Source organism: Microplitis mediator, chromosome 11, assembly GCF_029852145.1.
Source record: "Microplitis mediator isolate UGA2020A chromosome 11, iyMicMedi2.1, whole genome shotgun sequence".
NCBI lineage: Eukaryota > Metazoa > Arthropoda > Insecta > Hymenoptera > Braconidae > Microplitis > Microplitis mediator.
This window is the reverse complement of record NC_079979.1, coordinates 11,438,617-11,460,223: the sequence shown is the minus strand read 5'-3', so window position 1 is coordinate 11,460,223 and position 21,607 is coordinate 11,438,617. Positions and strand designations below refer to the sequence as shown.

The window sequence follows — 21,607 nt, the reverse complement described above, 5'->3', positions numbered from 1 at the left end:
AACGCAGATGACATCAATAGTTTGAAATCACTATTGAACAAAACTCAAGAATCAAAGTTCAAATTACTGATTCCTAGACTTGAACCATTGATGCTGGTATCGTGAAAAATAGTTTTATAATTTTTGTTTTTAGAGCTTTACTGCAGATACATACCTGAAAACATATCCTCACACCACAAAATTTATACATCCGGATATTCAAAATTCTACCAGCGTTGATTTCACTGTTATAATCAACCCTTATTAAAAGAAACGACTCAAAACGATTGGAAAAAAAATTTTAAATACTTTTTAATGCTTTTGAATACTTTTGAATCACCCTTTTTATGGGAATTTAACATTACAAATCGTTTCGAATCGTTTTGTTTAATCAGGGAATGATGACTTTTTATAGAAAATAAATGTTTTAGACGTACGATACTTGGAGTCAAAAACGGTGAAAGAAACACAAGCAGTGCACTATCTCACCTCTTCTTGATAACTTAAGATATATATGTGTTAAAAATGTATCAACATCCTCAAAACAAATAAGAATTAACGTTTTTTAATCATAGAGGGTTTATATTTTATTTAATTTTGTTCAAACAAAAAATATGCACATCGTGAAAATCACATATTTTTTGGGAAAAAGTCTCAGCTTTCAGACAAAAATATCAAGATAGATGTATCAAGCGCCGCACAGTCATAAAAATCGTTTTTTTGTCTTCAATCGAATTTTAAAAGGTCTTCTGTAACATATAATAAACAATGGATATTCTTATTGGAAAGCTGAGAATTTTTCCTACGAAAAACTGTTATGTGCTCATTTAAAAAAAAAAAAATTTTCCTTCAAAAAAATTAATGAAAAAGTTGAAAACAAAAATTTTTAAAAAATCCAAAAAATCATAACTTTGAAACAGCTGCAAATAAAAGGCTCAAATTTTCAGAGAATTTTTTTTTTAATATATAGATCGACTCCACAAAGTTTGAACCAAATCGACGAGGGTCGCCCCGTAAAAATAATTTTATTTGGTGGAATGACCCATATATATATATATATATATATATATATATATATATATATATATATATATATATTGCGACGTTACATTGCCGAGGGGATGAAGTTGAAGGTTGGAGTACGTGGGAGTTTGTGTGCTAGAGAGAGATAACGTGAAGTGTCTGTGTGATGGAGCGTGGATTTAACGGGGGATGTCTAGCTGTGTCGCGGATAGTGGCCAAGATAACGTGCCTCCCGACCAGTGATGACGACTAGGCCCAGGCTTAGCCCTCGGGGTTGACGTGGTGATCACGGAGGTGCGACTGAGATGTCGCCGCCCCTTCGTGGTGGTACCCGAAGTTAGCTGGGGTACGTGTACGGTTATTGGGGGGATGGCAGGCCTCGTTTGCGATGCTCGAGGAAGCCAACAATTCGCTAACTTCGGATATCACGGGGAGTGACATTACGGGAAGGCCCGTGAGTCCACGGCTTGTATGTTTGTGAAGGTAATAATGGATGGAGAAGCGAGAATGTAGGATTGAAAGAGATGGAGTAGAGTAAGCGAGTTAGAGTGGGAGATTATCGTGAAACAGTTGTGCGAGTACCGTTGAGGAGAAAAGTTGAGACCTGGCGTCGCTCGTGTATGAGTCGACCCAGTAGTCGAGTTTGGAGTCGGAGAGTGAGCGGTAGCGAGTTGGAGAGTCGCCACGGTGGACCTCGACCGCCACCCTAGATTTTCGTCGTTTTGGAGCCTGTAGCCCGGTGTATGGTGCTCTTGGAGCCGTCTGTCGCATTAATTAGTTATCGTGAATTATCGCATTATTTATTTATATTTTATTTTAGTTTATCTTTCTTTTAGTAGTGTATTAAGTTTGTGATTCGTCGTCGTTGAGAGGTTCCCGATGTCTTGCCCAGGTATTTATTTTCGTGATGGGCCGAGAGTATTGGACCGCGGGTCTTTTGGGCCCTCCGCGTCGCTCTCGCGTCCTCTTTATGGTATTTTATTTAGTTTTGTTTTGTTATTTTATATCTTTTAGATTAGTTAATAAATCGGCTTCTTTCGCATGAAAAGAACCGCGACCCTCTCTCCACAACCTAGCATACTGAGCGCACCAGGACATGCCGCTACCACCGGTCATGTCTCTCATCTCCAAAGGGTATAGTTTATAGGTTTTAAGTTACGTGTACGTTTAGACCGGTTGCCGATACCGGGGAAATAAAAGTCGGCTGGCGCCCGTCAGGATCTGGAGGAGATGAGAGGGGTGATTGGTGGGCGAAGTGTAACGTAGCCCGATTTTGAGTAATTTGAGTTTTTGAGTTTTAGAATAAATTTATCGAGTAAGAATTTTGTGTAATTGGGTTTAATTGAGTATATTAAGAAATATTACGTTACAATATATATATATATATATATATATATATATATATATATATATATATATATATATGTAGCGATTACGTCACTACTTTTATTATTAAAATTCATAATTTCGGATAACTCCGTCAATCATCGATCGTCATCGATCGCCGAATATTTCCCCCACGCGGATACGATATTCGGTAGCAACAGTACACACAAGTACACACAGTACAGTACACACGTACATTAGAGAGACACACGGCAACTAGCTGATACATATCTAATGCGACTAGCATTACCTTGTATTATATAATTCATTGAATAAAACTAATTATTTATTATTTTGTTAATACTAATAATTGGAGTCAGATAAATTATTTATCGTAGTGATTAAGTTTCATAAACCTCATATCCCAGTCACTACATATATATATATTAGGGTGCGCCAAAAAAAAGAACTAATTTTTTATTCTTTAGTTACCGTGAAAATATCGTTATGGATGATAAAAAAAAATTTTGGTAAAGTTTAAGCTCTTTATATTAATATTTAGAGGTGGCACTTCGTGATTTTTGATTTCCCATTTAAATAACATGGAAAAAAAAAACTTTTAGTTTGGAATTTTTCACCTCGGCAATGGCTCATCGTACGAATAAACCCAGCATATATTTTTAAGTAAGAGTAAATTTCGAGATCTTTTAACTTTTCCGGCGAAACTATTATACTTATTATAAAATATCATTGAATCTTTATTGTAGACAATTTTATTTCCTACAAATTATCTTGAATAAATGTTTTTCAAATTCTGCATTGTTTTCTAGTTATTTCCATTTCAATGTCAAGCTCTTAAAATCGATCAGAACATTATTTTTTTAGGAGCTTGGCATTAAAATGGAGATAACTAGAAAACAATGCAGAATTTGAAAAAATTTTATTTACGATAATTTGTAGGAAATAAAATTGTCTACAAAAAAGATCAGATGACATTTTATAATAAGTATGATAGTTTCGCCGAAAAAGTAAAATGATCTCGAAATTTACTCTTACTTGTCTTCGAGCTCCAATAACTTTTGAACAAATGGATTTATCAAAAAATAATAAGAGACTTTTTTTGTAGAGCGTTAAATTCCCTATAAAAACATTTGCTGGGCTTATTTGTACAATGAGCCATTGCCGAGGTAAAAAATTCCAAGCTAAAAAAAAATTATTTTTTCCATGTTATTTAAATGGGAAATCAAAAATCACGAAGCGCCACCTCTTAATATTAATATTAAGAGTTCAAGCTTTACCAGAATTTTTTTTTCATCATTCTTAACGATATTTTCACGGTAGCTAAAGAAAAAAAAATTAGTTCTTTTTTTGGCGCAACCTAATGAATATATATATATATACATATATATTTATGTGACTACAAGATAACATAGCTTACGGTAACAAAATTCTGCCTTAATATGCGGATAACGAAACATTCGTTGGGATTACAATATTTTCGTAATGCTAGCAAATTCTTCATTGGGCCAAGCAACGGTTTGTAACTGTAACAAAACTGTTGTGTTCCAATAAAAAAACTGATTGGTTAAAGTAACAGAATGAATTTGTAGCATTAACAGAAATTTTTGTAATCATAAGCCAAGATTACTTACGGTAGCAAATGCCGGCTTTAAAATACGACGATATTATTATAATAAACATCATGTGTTTTCATAACAAATCGACTTCTTAATTACGACACAAATTCATTCGTTACTATCACAAATTCATTTGTTACCGCAAGCTAATCATGTTTGCCATTATAACAAAATCTTTCGCTATTCCGTCTTTTGTTATCAGGACGAAATTCGTTTTTTCCGTGTATCCAACTGTCTTATATTTTATACTTTTATGTCGATTGTTTTAGTTATAATATTGTTTTTTTAACTTCCCGCTAAGAAAATCAATGATTTTCGAAAAATTCGGGAAGTTATTGTTTTCACCCCGATTTTCGAAAATCGATCCGATGAAAAAAGATTTTATACAATTGTATAGAATTATATATCAATTATATATGGACTATATATAATTGGATAGAAAAAATGGCCCGATCCAATTGTATACAATTTGTATAGAAATTGTATACAATTCTATACAAATTGTATACCATTCTATATAATTATATACAATTCTATATATTGCAATTATATAGAATTGCATATAATTATATAGAATTGTATATAATTTGTATAAAATTGTATATAATTACATAGACTTGTATACAATTTGTATAGAATTTTATACAATTTCTATATGTTGTATATAATTGGATCGGGCCATTTTTTGTATATAATTTTAGACAATTGTGTAAAATCTTTTTTCATCGGGGAGTTTTCATCAGATGTTGACGTTTTGAGGTCCCAGGAAGCTATTCTGACTATTTTCAGAATAATATCCGAGTGTATGTATGTATGTATGTATGTATGTATGTATGTATGTATGTATGTGTGTGTGTGTGTGTGTGTGTGTGTGTGTGTGTGTGTGTGTGTGTGTGTGTGTGTGTGTGTGTGTGTGTGTGTGTGTGTGTGTGTGTGTGTGTGTGTGTGTGTGTGTGTGTGTGTGTGTGTGTGTGTGTGTGTGTGTGTGTGTGTAAACTCTTTGTGACTTTTTAACTAATGAATCGATTTGGATGATTGAGGTGGCAATCGAAAAAGTTTGTTGACCCTCAACTTTCCTGAAAATTCCAGATCATTTGGTCAAACTCGAAAATATTGGCAAATTACGAAAAAGAAAAAATTTTTTTTTTTAGTTTTTTAGTGATTTCTCAGAAACGACTTGAACGATCGACTTCAAAATCTATTCAGCTCTAGAACTTTATAAGCCGCGTCGAATGCCTCTTCAATCATCTCAATCGGTTTATTTGTTCGAGAGATATCGTTGGCGACAGAAATGACAAAAAACGGTTTTTTTCGATTATCTTTGAAGTGACTCATCTTATCAATTTCAAAATTTAATCAGCTCTAGAATTTAAGAAAACGCGTCGGTTGCAACCTCAAACGTCGAAATCGGTTGATTAGTTCAAAAGATATCGGCGCTGAAAAGTTAAAAAAATAACATATTATGTTATGTTTTCCAGATAAATGAAAATATAATCTGCTAAAATGTGTCTGAAATCATACCGACTCTTTCTCTTTATAGTCTCTTCCGGTCATCAGATAATGTCATAGAACTTGTTTCTTAGTTTTAAACATATTGTCAGCAAAAAATTGAAAAACCCAGTCTTTAATGTTTTTCTCGGATATTCCATATATTATTGCTTGACCTTAGTCAAAACTCATTTAAATCTTGATTTGGATCACTGACATTGATTTCTGCCTCAACGCATTTATTTCAGAGAACATAATCGATAATAAAAATTTAACAGCCGCTTCTTCATTAATAATTTTCGATTCTTAACTTTTCAAACTCTAGCATAAAACGTAACTTGTTGAGGTTGAAAATCTCATAAAAAAATGATTCCATGTCATAACTCGAAGAGCTCGAAAATATATTCACAGTGATGTTTTCATGCTCCTTGAGCTCGAAAACAGCGGGAATTTTTGGAGCTGGCCCGCAGGGTCAACCGATGCCCAGATTTTTTTTATTATAAAGGCCCTGGGACGATAAGAATACCGAATCGGCCCCAGAAAGGAATCGGGCTCATAACTTTAGAAAATATTCGTACCCATGAAATACTTCGATACAGCAAGTTTCAGATTTTTATCTACTATACCAAGTCTGATTAAATCGAAAAATACTGATAATTAGTAAAAATTGTTATTCTCTGCGTCTTTTAAATCGACTGATCTAGTAACCGAATATGTATTGGGGCATGATAGTAGCGTTTTGGAAAAAAAAATAAGAGCCATATTTGTCCGTAAGAACCTAAAAAAAAACAAGATTTTATTCTTAATTTCGATTTTTAGGCGTGTTACAATAATCGTAAAAAAATGAGACTATTTGCTTTGAATTCCCCATTCAATTTCCGACGGAATTATGAGCTTGGGAAATTTTTAACTTCCCGCCAAGAAAATTGAAAATTTTCAAAAATTCGGGAAGTTATTGGTTTCAGTCCGATTGGCAAAAACCGAATTTCTATCAGATTTTGACGTTTTGAGGCTCTAGGAAGCTATCCTGACTAATTTCACGATGATGTCCGAGTGTATGTATGTAAATATTCATAACTCTTGAACGGATGAACCGATTTTGATCGTTGAGGTGTCATTCGACGCGGCTTGTTAATGTCTTGAAGCCGTAAAAATTTAAGCTTGATCGGTAGGGTGCGTTCGGAGATATTTCAAAAATAAAATTTTTTCAAAAATGTTTTATTTGGATAACTTTTAATTTGCTAGATCGATTGATTCCAAAATCTAATCAGCTCTAGAACTTAATAAAACGCGTCGAATGCCACCTCAACCATTAAAATCGGTTCATTCGTTCGAGAGAAACCGTTGATGAAAGAATTCAAAAAAAATTTGTTTTTTTTGTTTTTTTGAAATTTCTCATAAAGGACTCAATAAATCAATTTCAAAATTTGATCAGCTTTAGAACTTGATAAAACACGTCGATTGCAGCCTCAATCGTCTCAATCGGTCCATTCATTTACGAGATATCGTCGATTAAAAAAATAGTGAAAAACGTTTTTTTTCGGATATCTACAAAAAAATTGAATCATTTGATTTCAAAATCTAATCAGCTCTAGAACTTAATAAAACGCGTCGAATGCCACCTCAACCATTAAAATCGGTTAATTCGTTCGAGAGAAACCGTTGATGAAAGAATTCAAAAAAATTTGTTTTTTTTGTTTTTTTGAAATTTCTCATAAAGGACTCAATAAATCAATTTCAAAATTTGATCAGCTTTAGAACTTGATAAAACACGTCGATTGCAGCCTCAATCGTCTCAATCGGTCCATTCATTTACGAGATATCGTCGATTAAAAAAATAGTGAAAAACGTTTTTTTTCGGATATCTACAAAAAAATTGAATCATTCGATTTCAAAATCTAATCAGCTCTAGAACTTAATAAAACGCGTCGAATGCCACCTCAACCATTAAAATCGGTTAATTCGTTCGCGAGATATCGTGGGAGAAAGAAATGCTAAAAAATATTTTTTTAGAAAATAATGGCATACAAAAGTATTTTCGAGCTCGAAGAACTCGAAAATGTATCCACAATAATGTTTTCGAGCTCAACGAGCTCGGAAACAGCGGGAAGTTTTGGGGCTGGCCCACAGGGTTAACCGATAGACCGATTTTTAACTTCCCGCTAAGAAAATCAATGATTTTCAAAAAATTCGGGAAGTTATTGTTTTCACCCCGATTTTCGAAAATCGCGTTTTCATCAGATATCGACGTTTTGAGGTCCTAGGAAGCTATTCTGACTATTTTCAGAATGATGTCTGAGTGTCTGTATGTATGTATGTATGTGTGTGTGTGTGTGTGTGTGTGTGTGTGTGTGTGTGTGTGTGTGTGTGTGTGTGTGTGTCTATATAACTTTTTAACTAATGAACCGATTTGTATGATTAAGGCGGCAATCGAAAGAGCTTGTTGGCCATCAACTTTTCCGAAAATTTCAGATCATTTGATCAAGGAGACTCGATAATATTGGCGAATTACAAAAAAAAATTTTTTTTTTTTAGTTTTTTATTGATTTCTCAGAAACGACTTATACGATCAACTTTAAAATCTAATCAGCTCTAGAACTCAATAATATGCGTCGATTGCTGCCTTAGTCGCCTCAATCGGTTAATTCGTTTGTGAGATGTCGTGGGAGGAAGAAATGCTAAACAACGGTTTTTTCGAAAACAATGGTATACAAAAGTATTTTCGAGTTCGAATTGCTCGGAAATGTATCTACAACCATGTTTTCTAGCACCTTAAGCTCAAGGAGCTCGAAAACAGCGGAAAGTTTTGGGGCTGGCCTGCAGGGTCAACCGATAGACAGATTTTTTTTAAGGAAACCACATATCGAAAACAAATAACATCGATTTTTCGCGCGATAATCGATTTTTTTTTTACGATTAACTTCTAAAATGATAAAATACAAAGCTTTTGTGAATATTGTACTGGTAAAAACAACGCAATAAATTTAGAACGCTCATATACAAGTAATTGTTTACATATAATGAACTATATTTATTATTATAATCTTTATTTCTAACTATAACAATTAAATCTGTATCAAATACTATTGTTTACATAATTCAACTAGTTTTCAGATAATTTATACTTTCCCGCTCAACTTTCAGTTCATTCAGAAACCATGAGATGGCACTGTAATTCGAAACTGGTACCACTGTTTTTCGTTTTCATGAAAATCCACTATTTCTGCCGATAACCTCAAAATTACGTACTGTTGACATTATAATTAAAAACTGCTCGTGCCTTTATTTGCATTCAATAGTTCATTTTATTCTTATTTAAGTGAAAAATGTCGACACCTAGAGCAAATAATTCAAAGTATTGCATTTGTTCAAAATTTCAAAAGAACTGAATCAAACCTATCAACGATGACTTTGTCTCAGTCAAGTACTGATGATCCATCATTTAATTTAGAGTTTGTATGTGATGATAATACAGAAGAATGTATTGAAGTTCAAATTAAAAAAACAGTTGCAACTCATAGATATTGTCGTGTATGTTCTGTTTCAAACCGGAATATGGTAGTTGTTCCTCAAGATGCCCGTATGCAATGCTTTATTAAGAAAAGAATTTTTATTCTGGATGGAAATCGATGTTGCCGCGATCATCTCATAAAAAAACGCTTCTATGCTGAAGATTTGAATTTATTAAGAGTTTATCCTAATTGGAGTTCTTTAAAATCGTCCGAATCAATTAAAATGATGGAAAGCTTGGCTGTTGAATGTGACTCTGTGTTGATTGATAAAATGGATGATTTTCGTATACCCGATGAACAACTTTACATATTTACTGGGTTGAAACGTGAAAACATAATCGAATTGCGGGATTTATTATTGTTAACAGATTAATATAATTAATATATTTTTTTATAGTTTATAATTAGATATTAATATTGACGTTATTGAATAAAGAACAATTACTTTTATATGAGCGTTCTGAATTTATTTCGTTTTTTTTACCAGCACAATATTCACAAAAGCTTTGTATTTTATCATTTTAGAAGTTAATCATGAAAAAAATCGATTTTTGCGCAAAAAATCGATTTTATTTTTTTTCGATATGTGGTACCCTTAAAAAAAATTTCCCAAGCTCATAATTTCGTCGGAAATTGAATGGGGAATTGAAAACAAATAGTCTCATATTTTTACGATTATCGTAACACGCTTAAAAATCAAAATTAAGAATAAAATCTTGTTTTTTTTAGGTTCTTACGGACAAATATGGCTCTTATTTTTTTTCCAAAACGCTACCATCATGCCTCAAAACATATCCGGTTACTAGATCATTCGATTTAAAAGACGCAGAGAATAACAATTTTTACTAATTTTCAGTATTTTTCGATTTAATCAGACTTGGTAGTAGATAAAAATCTGAAACTTGCTGTATCGAAGTATTTCATGGGTACGAATATTTTCTAAAGTTATGAGCCCGATTCCTTTCTGGGGCCGATTCGGTATTCTTATCGTCCCAGGGCCTTTATAATAAAAAAAAAAACAAAATTATAACTAAAACAATCGCCATAAAAGTATAAAATATAAGACAGTGGGATATATAAAAGTTGAAAATGAATAATGAGGTTTTTAGCGAAGAAATTAAAATTAAACTTGTTACGACATTAATATTCCCATTATTTGATTACTGTGCTGCAATCTACACTAATATAATTCAACATCAACAATGTAAATTACAAAGAAAGCTTAACGCTTGCGTTCGTTTCATTTTCAAAGATAGTAGATTTGAGCACATTACACCATATTATCGTAGACTAGGTCGGATAACTCTGAAAACTAGGAGAAATTTCTTTTTATCTTGCTTATTATGTAAAGCAATTTATATGAATCAGGGTCAATTATTCGACAACGAATTAGTTTTCCTACAGCCCATGCTGCGTAGGGGAGATGTAAGGCAGGACTATTTACGTCTACCTACCAGTCATCTTGCATTTTATGATAAATCATTTATTGTATCTGCGATTCGCGTTTGGAATACACTTCCTCCGAGCATTACATCTCTCCCTACGTTCATGGAATTTCGCAGTGCTGTATATAATTATTTTTTTGAGATAGACAGCACGAGTTGACGATGGAACTTATTTTTATTTTTATTTTTATTATATGATCGAATATTGTAATTATACATGCAAAACTAATGTAAATATTTTATTTTTTGAACGGCCACAGGAGATCAAGATCTCATGTTCGAATAAAATTTATTATCTATCTATCTATCTATCTATAAAAATATATATATGTAGTGACTGGGATCCCTAGTAAAAAATTTTCGGACTTATGTCTAAAAAACTCACTTCTAGAGTTCTAAAGACCTTATCGGACAAAAGTCAAGCACTTAAAATCAATCAGAAATCTATTTTTTTAAGAGCTTGAAATTAAAATAAAAAATAAATGGAAAACATTGCAGAATTTCGAAAAACTTTGTAAGAAATAATTTGTAGAGGATAAAATTGTCTATAAAAACGATTCGATGACATTTTTTGATAAGTCTCATAGTTTCGATGGAAAAATGAAAAGATCTCAAAATTTACTATAAATTTGACTTGAAACTTAAATAACTTTTGAACAGTGGGAACTATCGAAAAATGTTGAGAGACTTTTTTCGTGGAGCGTTCATTTTACGACAAAAATATTTACTGTGCATAAATCCGTTGATTTGTTTGTAAGTTGAAAAATTCTAAAAAAACAAAATTTTTTTCCTGTGTTATTTAAATGAAAAATAGAAAAATGGAGCTTGAATTAATACTAAAATTTTTATTTTTAGTCACACTTTCAATTTTTGCATACCATAACAAAAAAAAAATTTTTTGTTTTAACACTCTAAAGACCATACGTGACCACCCATAGAGCCTATATACTTTTTAAACGATTTTATACATAACTATATAACCAAAATTACACATATCACAATTACTTACATACAGGACTTTATAGTGTACGAAAAAAAAAAAAATAAGAAATTTTTTTGTTATTACTTATAATGGATTTTCAATTAGACACTGGTCACAGAAATTAAGGGATAGAAAAAAAATCCGAAATTTTTAGGTGATTTTCAACATGCTGTAACTCGGTGAAAAATGATCGTATAAAAAAACTAAAAAGAAGCAAATTGTAGCCTCAAGTTTCTAGTTTTCAGATCTGGACCTCAAAATTTTTTATCATGTACGGTTCCGGAGTAATCATAAGAAAACCAACGAAAAAAAAATTTTCAAAATTTTTGCTGGTCTTTCAATACCTCTATGGGCGACAATAAATTTTTTTGAATAATCCGACTGTCTGACTTTTCTCGGAAATTTTATGCCCTTTAATTTGGTGGCCTTAAAAAGTCTCTACGACGGTTTGGCGCCGAGTTATCATTGATCAAAGCAAAAAAGTCCATTTTGGCTTTGATAATCAATAACTCCGGATGTATTGGTCGTACAGAGAATGGAAGCAGGGTTTTGAAAACTGGAAAACATTCTCTATAAGGCAAAATTAGTGGCATTTGATAGAAAAATTTTTTTTAAAGCGATATTGTTTAGTAAAAAACAGGTCGAAATTCACAAATTCAAGGATATTCGGAAATCTTGCTATAACTTTGGATATAACGGATGAACAAAGGATATCTTCGACTTTTTTACAACCTCAAAAAATTCCTCAAATTTTTTTTACCGCTGTAACTGCATCTGCTTTGAATGTCAACTTAACAAACATACGCTTTAGGTAACTTTAATGCCGGCGGTAAAAAAAATTTGAGGAATTTTTTTTGACAATGATAAATCATCGCAGATACAACAAAAAAAAAAACATTTAAAAAAAAAAATTTTTGAAAAAAAAAATTTTGAAAAAAAAAAAATTTTTTTCAACATTTTTTTTTTTTAAATTTTTTTCGATAATCGATCTTTTTGATCGAAGAAATGAAGATTATCGGTAAAAAAACCATTTTCAAATCGAACAAATGAACAAAAACCGAGAAACTACCAATTATGGTGATTTTTGACAAAATCGATAAATTTAAAGCTTCGGGGCACTAAGAAAGAAAAATCGCAGCGATTTGAAATTTTCAGGGTTTTTTCAGGACACTTTGAGTTTGAAAAAAAGTCGAAGATATCCTTTGTTCATCCGTTATATCCAAAGTTATAGCAAGATTTCCGAATGTCCTTAAATTTGTGAGTTTTGACCTGTTTTTTACCAAACAATATCGCTTTAAAAAAAAATTTTCTATCAAATGCCACTAATTTTGCCTTATAGAGATTATTTTCCAGTTTTCAAAACCCTGCTTCCATTCTCTGTACGACCAATACATCCGGAGTTATTGATTATCAAAGCCAAAATGGACTTTTTTGCTTTGATCAATGATAACTCGGCGCCAAATCGTCGTAGAGACTTTTTAAGGCCACCAAATTAAAGGGCATAAAATTTCCGAGAAAAGTCAGACAGTCGGATTATTCAAAAAAATTTATTGTCGCCCATAGAGGTATTGAAAGACCAGCAAAAATTTTGAAAATTTTTTTTTCGTTGGTTTTCTTATGATTACTCCGGAACCGTACATGATAAAAAATTTTGAGGTTTAGATCTGAAAACTAGAAACTTGAGGCTACAATTTGCTTCTTTTTAGTTTTTTTATACGATCATTTTTCACCGAGTTACAGCATGTTGAAAATCACCTAAAAATTTCGGATTTTTTTTCTATCCCTTAATTTCTGTGACCAGTGTATTTTGCTGTTTCAAAGTGATGTATCCTTTCAATCTCATATAGCACAAGTAAACTTAGTTGTCGCTGTCGGTAGCGTAGCCTAGTCGTTAAAGCGTCGGTCTATCGTGAGTAAGGTCCCGGGTTCGAATCCCACTAAATCGTGTGCGGTCGGTTAATATTTATAGCGTTTTTTCCCTAAATTAAAAATTATTACTCGGTTAGAAATTAAATTGATCACAAATCTGATTGATTCCCGCATCATTAAAAAAAAAAAATACTGAAATTGAATAAGTCTTTTTTTTTAATTTAGTTGAAATTTCTATACATGGCTTTGTATATATTAGAAGTTTTAATATATGGCCATATATAATTCACTTTTACCGGACAATCAAATAACTATTTGATAAATACACTACTGAAAGAAAATTAAAGGATCAAAAAAAAATTTCAAATTTTTGGGCGATTTTCAACAAGCCGTAACTTCAAGAGAAATGATCGTACAAGAAATACAAAAAAAGGAAATTGTAGCTCCAAGTGTCTATTTTTTGGCTTAGAACTTTCAAATTTTGTAGCGTCAGCGGTTTTTGAGTAATCTTAGAAAAACCAGCAACAAAAAAATTTTCCAATTTTTTTAATTTTTTTTTTTTGGTCTACGGGCGTGGAAAAAATTTTTGCATAAAAAACTTTTTTCTTTTTTGAAAATTCAAGCACTGTCTGCAATAAAAATGTGGACAAAGCTCAGAAAACATGGTTTTTTTCATCTTGTTAAAGATTATGAGCTTTTCAGAGCAAAAAACGTGATCCTTTAATTTTTTCAATAATTTGATCGAGTGAAACAAAAAAACGGCTGGTTGGATTGATCTGGCTCTTTGTAGGGTTTTTGTGAACATATTGAACTGTAAAATGCACACTTAACATTATCGATTTCCACAATATTTTCATTTCAGCGCTCGATTTTCCAAAAAACCAACAAAAGCCCTTTTTTTGTTGCATTTTTAAATTCATGGGACGATAGAAAAAAATTTTTTTTTCGAAAAAGCGATGGCTAATCGTTGAAGGGAATTTATTCAAGTTTTTGAAACCTACCATTAACTTTCTGTGTGATCATTGGTTTCTGAGATATCAAGGTCAATAAAAAACGAAATTAAAGATGAATAATAAAGGTATCCGATCCTTATATTGGTTAATCAAAAAAAATGTTTTCCACGCCCGTAGACCAAAAAAAAAAAAATATAACAAATTTGAAAATTTTTTTGTCGCTGGTTTTTCTATGATTACTCAAAAACCGCTGACGCTACAAAATTTTGAAGTTCTAATCCAAAAAGTAGATACTTGGAGCTACAATTTCCTTTTTCTTTCATTTCTTGTACGACCATTTCTCTCCAAGTTACGGCCTGTTGAAAATCGCCCAAAAATTTGGAATTTTTTTTTTGATCCTTTAAATTTTTCCAGTAGTGTACAATTATTTCTATTCTATTCAATCAAATACAATAATAATAATAATAGTATCAATCCTCGTGCCTAGCGTCGGCCATTTTTAAGTTTATTGTCGGCTTTTTTTCGGCCTAGCGAGTTTCGGCCTCGTGTTCACTACCTAGGCCTTTTTTCGGTCAATTTTCGGCCGAGAAAAAAAATTACTTTTTTTTCAGTTTGAAATATTTTCACCCGGGAGTCTACGTTTGTATGCGTAACATGTAAGTTGTCGCGAGCAAAATAAAATACATTTAATCGAAGCCGATATTATCCGAAGATTAACGGAGACTACTGAAATATTACTCTGCAGTTTAGAGTAAAAAATACTTCAATGGACTCAAAAATTTATTCGAGTTATAAGCAATTTTTCATCTTAAAATTAATGGGTATAAAAGAATGGTATATTGAGGAGTAAAAATTAATCGCATGGAGCAAAAATTCATAGATTAAGATGAGATATTCACAACAATCGATTAAATATAGGACTTAAACAAGGTATGAAATCATATAATCATACCACTTTATCTGCTGTTAAAAAATTACTTAATAATAGAGTAAAACATAGTCTAGCAACATTAATATTTAAACAAAAAATATTAAATTTAAAACAAAAAGCACCAATTTTTTGCAACGGCCCAGGATTACTCGAAATTACACAGTAATTTTTATCAACGATTTCCTTTCGTGTACACACACACATACACACATACATACAGACACTTGGACATTATTCTGAAAATAGTCAGAATAGCTTCCTAGGATTTCAAAACGTCGACATCTGATGAAATTTCGACTTTTGCAAATTGGGGTGAAAAAAAAAACTTCCCGAATTTTTCGAAATTCGTCGATTTTCTTAGTGGAAAATTATTTAATTTTTGCGGGCACAATGGGGTAACCCCTAAAAAAGATGAAAAAAAAAAAACAATTTTGGGATTTTAAATGAATTTGATTAGGTTAAATTTTTTTGCAAGTGATTTACATGAAGAAAAATTATATTTTACATGGTTATTAGATACAAAACAATAGTTTTTATCATAAAACAAGTCATTAATATTTTTCAACTAACAATTAATTTTTGGAAAAGTTTAACAAAAAAAAAAATTTTAAATAACGCTCAATTATATTTACAAAAGTGATTTTGGATTGTTTAACAACCATTTTAAACATAAAAATTTTGGGGGTACCCCGTTTTGCCTACCCTACCCCCTTTTGCCACCCCCCCTTCCCTTATATATAACTATGTATCGTCTTTTTTACTCGGATTGATATCTTCAATGATCAAACCAGTAGCTATTTAGATAAACAATTTTCTCGTTATGGACTTTACTATCCTCAGAAACAAAATAAAAAATTACAAACCGTCAAGTACCAAAAACAATTTTATGAACAAATGAAACATAAAATTCAAAAGGATTAAAGTTTTTTTTCCCGTCTTCTTTTTTTCTTTTTTACAGGTTATACAGATAATGGTGCAATTTTCTAAAAGGATATCGTTTTGTTTACAAAGTTGGTATGAAATTTTGAAGGTACATTAATTACCAAACGCTCGTAGATTTTTTTTTTTTTTTGGTCAAGTGGAATTAAAAAAAATTTTTTTTTTTGTTATTGAAATTAAGAAACAAATAATTTGCCGCTAGTTGAGCTTCTCATAAAAAATTAAAATAAAAAACGTTAATTTGAAATGTAATTTAGAATCATCTCATATAAGACAATTTTAACATTGAATCTTGAAAAAGATTTTTTATTCCGATTTCTTCAAATATTTTAGTTTAGTAACTAGAATAACTGAGATATATCAAGATAAATGTGAATCTAATGTCGACTTTGATTTATGCTATTATTTCATTCGTGAAAATTGAATAATTTATCACAAGTCTAAAAAATACAAGTAATTCTGAAGTTGTACCATACCTTTTTGAGTTTAAGTAACTATTATTGTATAAAAATTGATACACATTTACTAAAAATACAAATAAAGCTATTTTTGAATGTGATTTAATTAATTAAATCACTACGCTAATACTTCAAAGTGACGTCAAAAAAAAAAAAAAATAAAAGTTCCCGTGTTAATAATACTCTATGTTGGCGAATAGCGTTGGCATATTAAGAAAATTAATGACATTAATAATCGATAAAATAAAAAACTGTGTAGGGTTGATTTGATAGAAAAATTTTTTTACGTATATCTATATATATATATTTTTTTTTGCACTATGTAAGGCATAAAAAAGAATGCTTTCAATTCATTGCATGACCGTGCTGTATTTATAGACGAATGCGTAGAATTATAAGATATCCCATGGTAGAAATTGAAGAAAAGTCACAGTATAATTATACATGTGTATATTTTTTTTTTGTTACTTTCCTCTTTGTTAAAAATACAAAGATTTTTGTGATATGCAATTTGTATTTTAGATTTGAGAGATTGATATAGCCGTCCTATTTGCTCTTACCCTTTATTAAAGCTTAATGTATATACGTTAATAATGAAATTCATAATTAACAATAAGCTAATAAAACAACTGTTCAAAAAACGGTAATATTTTTGCAATCAATCTTTTATGGTTTTAAGTACTTGTAGGTACCGAAATAGTATATTGTACAACTAGTGCGGTAAGTTGTCGATTGCCCACGAGAGCGAAGTTGAGCGCACGAACGAAGTGAGTGCGCTCATTCGCTCGAGTGGGTAATCGACAACACCGCACGAATTGAACACAGTTTTTTTTATCATTAATGCAATATAAGTACTATCTTAGTGCTCGCTCTTTTGTTCGCCAAATAGCTGTTTGCCCATTCAACTGTTTCCACGACATTTGTGTGCGTTAAACGATTATCTGCATACGGCAAGTAAATTTGAGTGCGACAAGTAAACTTGTCGCACTCAAATTTACTTGCCGTATGCAGATAATCGTTTAACGCACACAAATGTCGTGGAAACAGTTGAATGGGCAAACAGCTATTTGGCGAACAAAAGAGCGAGCACTAAGATAGTACTTATATTGCATTAATGATAAAAAACATTAAATTTCATTAAACGTTCTAATGAAATAGATTGCAGAAAATTTAACAAAATAATTTATGCTATTATTGTTTCTGTTTATTTTTAAGTCGATGTTCATAAAGATTTTATAGAGCTCTTTATGGCTCTTCGTACATTTTATTTGTTACTTATTTTTTGACTCAGTATATTGATTTAAACAACCTAATAGATCTCTTGGAATATGTATTTTAGTATCGCTGTAACATGTATTACGAATATTACAATCTATATGCGGCATAAGATTTTAATCCGTAGTTACTGTGCAAGGTAAATTTATCATATTAAAGTAGATAATGACAGGAAAAGGATTCAATTGAATTTTTGAGGAGCTGCAAAGAAAAAATAAATCCGATGAAACTTGTGATTTCTTATGTAGCTCAATATGAAATGTATAAAAATCTAAACTTCACTGGTTTGCTGTAACTCATCAAAATTTAATTGGGTTTTTTTTTTTATCATTATCTACTAATATGTCTTTGATTACATTTTTGAAGCTATAAGCAACCTATAATTTTTTGCAGTAACTTTTGCAGCGTGTCAAATATTTATAGTTTGCTTATTACATTGTCAATGTAATTTGGCATATGATAATTTCAATTATATACTTGATTTTAGAGTGAATTCTTAATGAAGATTTATCTCATTGCATTTATTGATTTCTAATAACAATATAAAAAAAAATTCCACGCGCTTTTTTGAAAAAATCTCTGAAAAAATCTAAGAAACGGTTTTGGCAAAAAAAAAAATAATAATAATCACAGTTTTAATGACAGTAATTTGAAAAATAAGAATTCCCTGTTTGAAAAATATCATAAAATTCAATCAATTCCCATAAATTCTCATAAAGGTTTTATAATACTTTATGAGTTCAATGAGAAAATGCTGTAGTCAAGTATAAGTCTTATACATATAGCAGAGAGAATCTATCGTTTTTTTTAAAGCAGAGTTTACTTTAATTTCGATAGACTTCTTCATAATTAATAATGTTGAGATAGTTCAATTCGCGAATAAAGGTAACAGAACTGTGAAATATTCATTATTTTTAAGTTAACATTATATGATCTAAACAAGTGCCACCCATTGTCCTTTGAAATGAGAAGGTAGGTTTCTTATTGAAATATCAGAATTATATTGGAGAATGAATTTTTCAAATGAAATCAAAGCAAGTTTTGAGATTTAATATATGATTAATAAGATCTCATTGATAAATTGTGTAAAGATACTTAATTCAAAAAGTGCAATCTAAATGTCTCGCAATGAGATACTTCTAAATCGTACATTCAAGACCTTCTTTTTTCAACGACATTTAATTCAAGTCTAATAAATCCTTTTATGCGTTAAGAAATTAATATTTACCATGTTTCATTACACACACATATATATATATATATATATATATATATATATATATATATATATATATATATATATATATATATATATATATATATATATATATATATATATTCTCGCTATTTCATTATTTATAAAACAAAAATAATTATGCGAAAAATTAATTTTAATTTTAATTTTGTGTATTTCAAATTTTTTTTTGTAAGAATTAGACAGTGGAGAAAACATGTTAGAATTGTACGATGGTATAAACAATCAATGATAGAAAAAATGCGTCATGACGGTTACTTTCAGATTTGACAATTTTTCAGGTACAAATTAATTTTGCAGTCTTCCCTGACAGCAAGTTTGATTCAGGTAAAAATGATTGCCTCAAAATAATTTCAGAAAATTATATTTTATAAAGTTAAATATATTTTTATATTTAAGTACATAAAATGACTTTTTAATGGTGAAAATTGTTTAAAATAATTTTTGACTCACTTTGAAATTTATTTTTGACATTAATACTAAGAGAAAAAACATTGATTATTTCATTTCACTTTCAATTATGTATATAAATATAAATATTTATTAATAAATGTTAAATTAGATTTCTTAATACAAAAAAAAAATTAAGGAGATCTTTACAACTTATAGGTTTGAACTTATATGCAGAATTTTTCCCAACTTACTATGCACAAACAAAGATTCATTAATCTCTACACGTAAAAAATTATTTTGTTTCTATAATAGGGTGCTTCGTTTGAGATGACTATTTTTTTTTTCCAAGTCCCATGTCAAAATATCATTGTACACATTGAAAAAAAAATTCTCACCAAAGATGAGCTCTTAATTTTAATTTTAAGTACTCGCTAAATGAATTTAAAATTTTCCCATTTGATTAACACGTAAATTTTAATTTTATTTTTTCAATTATCTATAGCTTAACGACATTTCAAGATATTTGATCGACCACAGGTGGAAATCACAGAGGAATCGTTCCTCTTTGAAAGTGCTTGTAGCTAATTTATGTTTTGTAATCGACCTCACCGGTAAAAAATCTTAAAGCCAATTTTTTCTCAAATTTCATGGTTTCTTTTATTTTACTTACAAACCATTAACTTTACGACAAAATTGTACAGGACTTATTTTGTAGAGAATTTTATTTCCTACAAAAAAAGTTATGTAAGCCATTACTGTAGAGCTAGTAGTTTTCGAGATAAATCCAATTAAACATCTCAAAATTTTTAAAATCGCTGTTTTATCCAAAATTTTAGTACTTTTTGGTAAAATCATTGCTGAAAACACAAATAATGTATAAGAACAAAATATAAAAATACTTATTACACATTCATATGTAAATATAAAAAGTATGAAACAATTATCTTTGTACTGAAAGAGAAAGTAATTAAAAAAGCTTCCGATGGTCAAACAGAGGCGATTGGATTAAGTGAAGAAAAGACGGAGGAAATGTAGTAGGAGACAGTTTCGTTTTACATGACATATTTTTGATGATATATTAACCAGGATATGTTATATATTTCTTCGACCATAATTTTATCAAAAAGTACTAAAATTTTGGATAAAACAGCGACTTTTAAAATTTTGAGATGTTTAATTGAATTTATCTCGAAAACTACTAGCTCTACAGTAATGACTTACATGATTTCTTTTGTAGGAAATAAAATTCTCTACAAAAAAAGTCCTGTACAATTTTGTCGTAAAGTTAATGGTTTGTAAGTAAAATGAAAGAAACCATGAAATTTGAGAAAAAATTGGTTTTGAGATTTTTTACCGGTGAGTTCGGTTACAAAACATAAATTAGCTACAAGCACTTTCAAAGAGGAACGATTCCTCTGTGATTTCCACCTATGGTCGATCAAATATCTTGAAATGCCGTTAAGCTATAGATAATTGAAAAAATAAAATTAAAATTTACGTGTTAATCAAATGGGAAAATTTTAAATTCATTTAGCGAGTACTTAAAATTAAAATTAAGAGCTCATCTTTGATGAGAATTTTTTTTTTTCAGTGTGTACAATGATGTTTTGACATGGGACTAAAAAAGTAGTCAGAAGGGAAAAAAAAAAATAGTCATCTCAAACGAAGCATCCTATTCTATATACAAATTAAGATAGCTCTATATTCTTTTTTGTTTATTAGTCAATCAAGTTCATGTCAAACGACATTTTTACGAGATAAGTAGAGTATAAAAAGACTATCATCCTTTGGTGGAAAAATTAAATTCTCTCATGTAATATGATAATGGTGCTAGCGAAAATATCTAACAGACTCAATTTCATGACTTTATCGTAAAGTAAAAAGTATGAACTAACTTTTACGAGGATTGCAGATTTACATCTCGTTCTCTTCACGCGATCAAAAAGCGAAATATTGAAATTTTGTAAAATTTCGACGATTTCGTACTGGTGTTACAGGAAGTTTCTAAAAATCATAGACAAAAGTACGAAAACCACACTTTTAAGTTACCGGCATGTAAAAAAACACATAACAAGACTTAATTACATAAACTTTTTTTAAAACTAAAATTTTTCGAATTTTTTTATGCGATTCAAAACATCA

General features: G+C 30.4%; 1 protein-coding gene across 14 annotated transcripts in view; it reads left to right on the top strand.

Moving 5' to 3' along the window:
- The window catches only part of LOC130677041 (syntaxin-binding protein 5), a 408,264-nt gene that overhangs the window by 236,951 nt on the left and 149,706 nt on the right, over positions 1-21,607 (top strand). For 2 of the 14 annotated variants that reach the window (XM_057483600.1, XM_057483599.1), the window contains exon 15: positions 19,354-19,399. The exons of the other annotated variants lie outside the window; for them this stretch is intronic. In XM_057483600.1, coding sequence (XP_057339583.1) covers positions 19,354-19,399 — 46 coding nt within the window. The remainder of the gene's footprint in view (positions 1-19,353; positions 19,400-21,607) is intronic. 14 annotated transcript variants of the gene reach the window in all.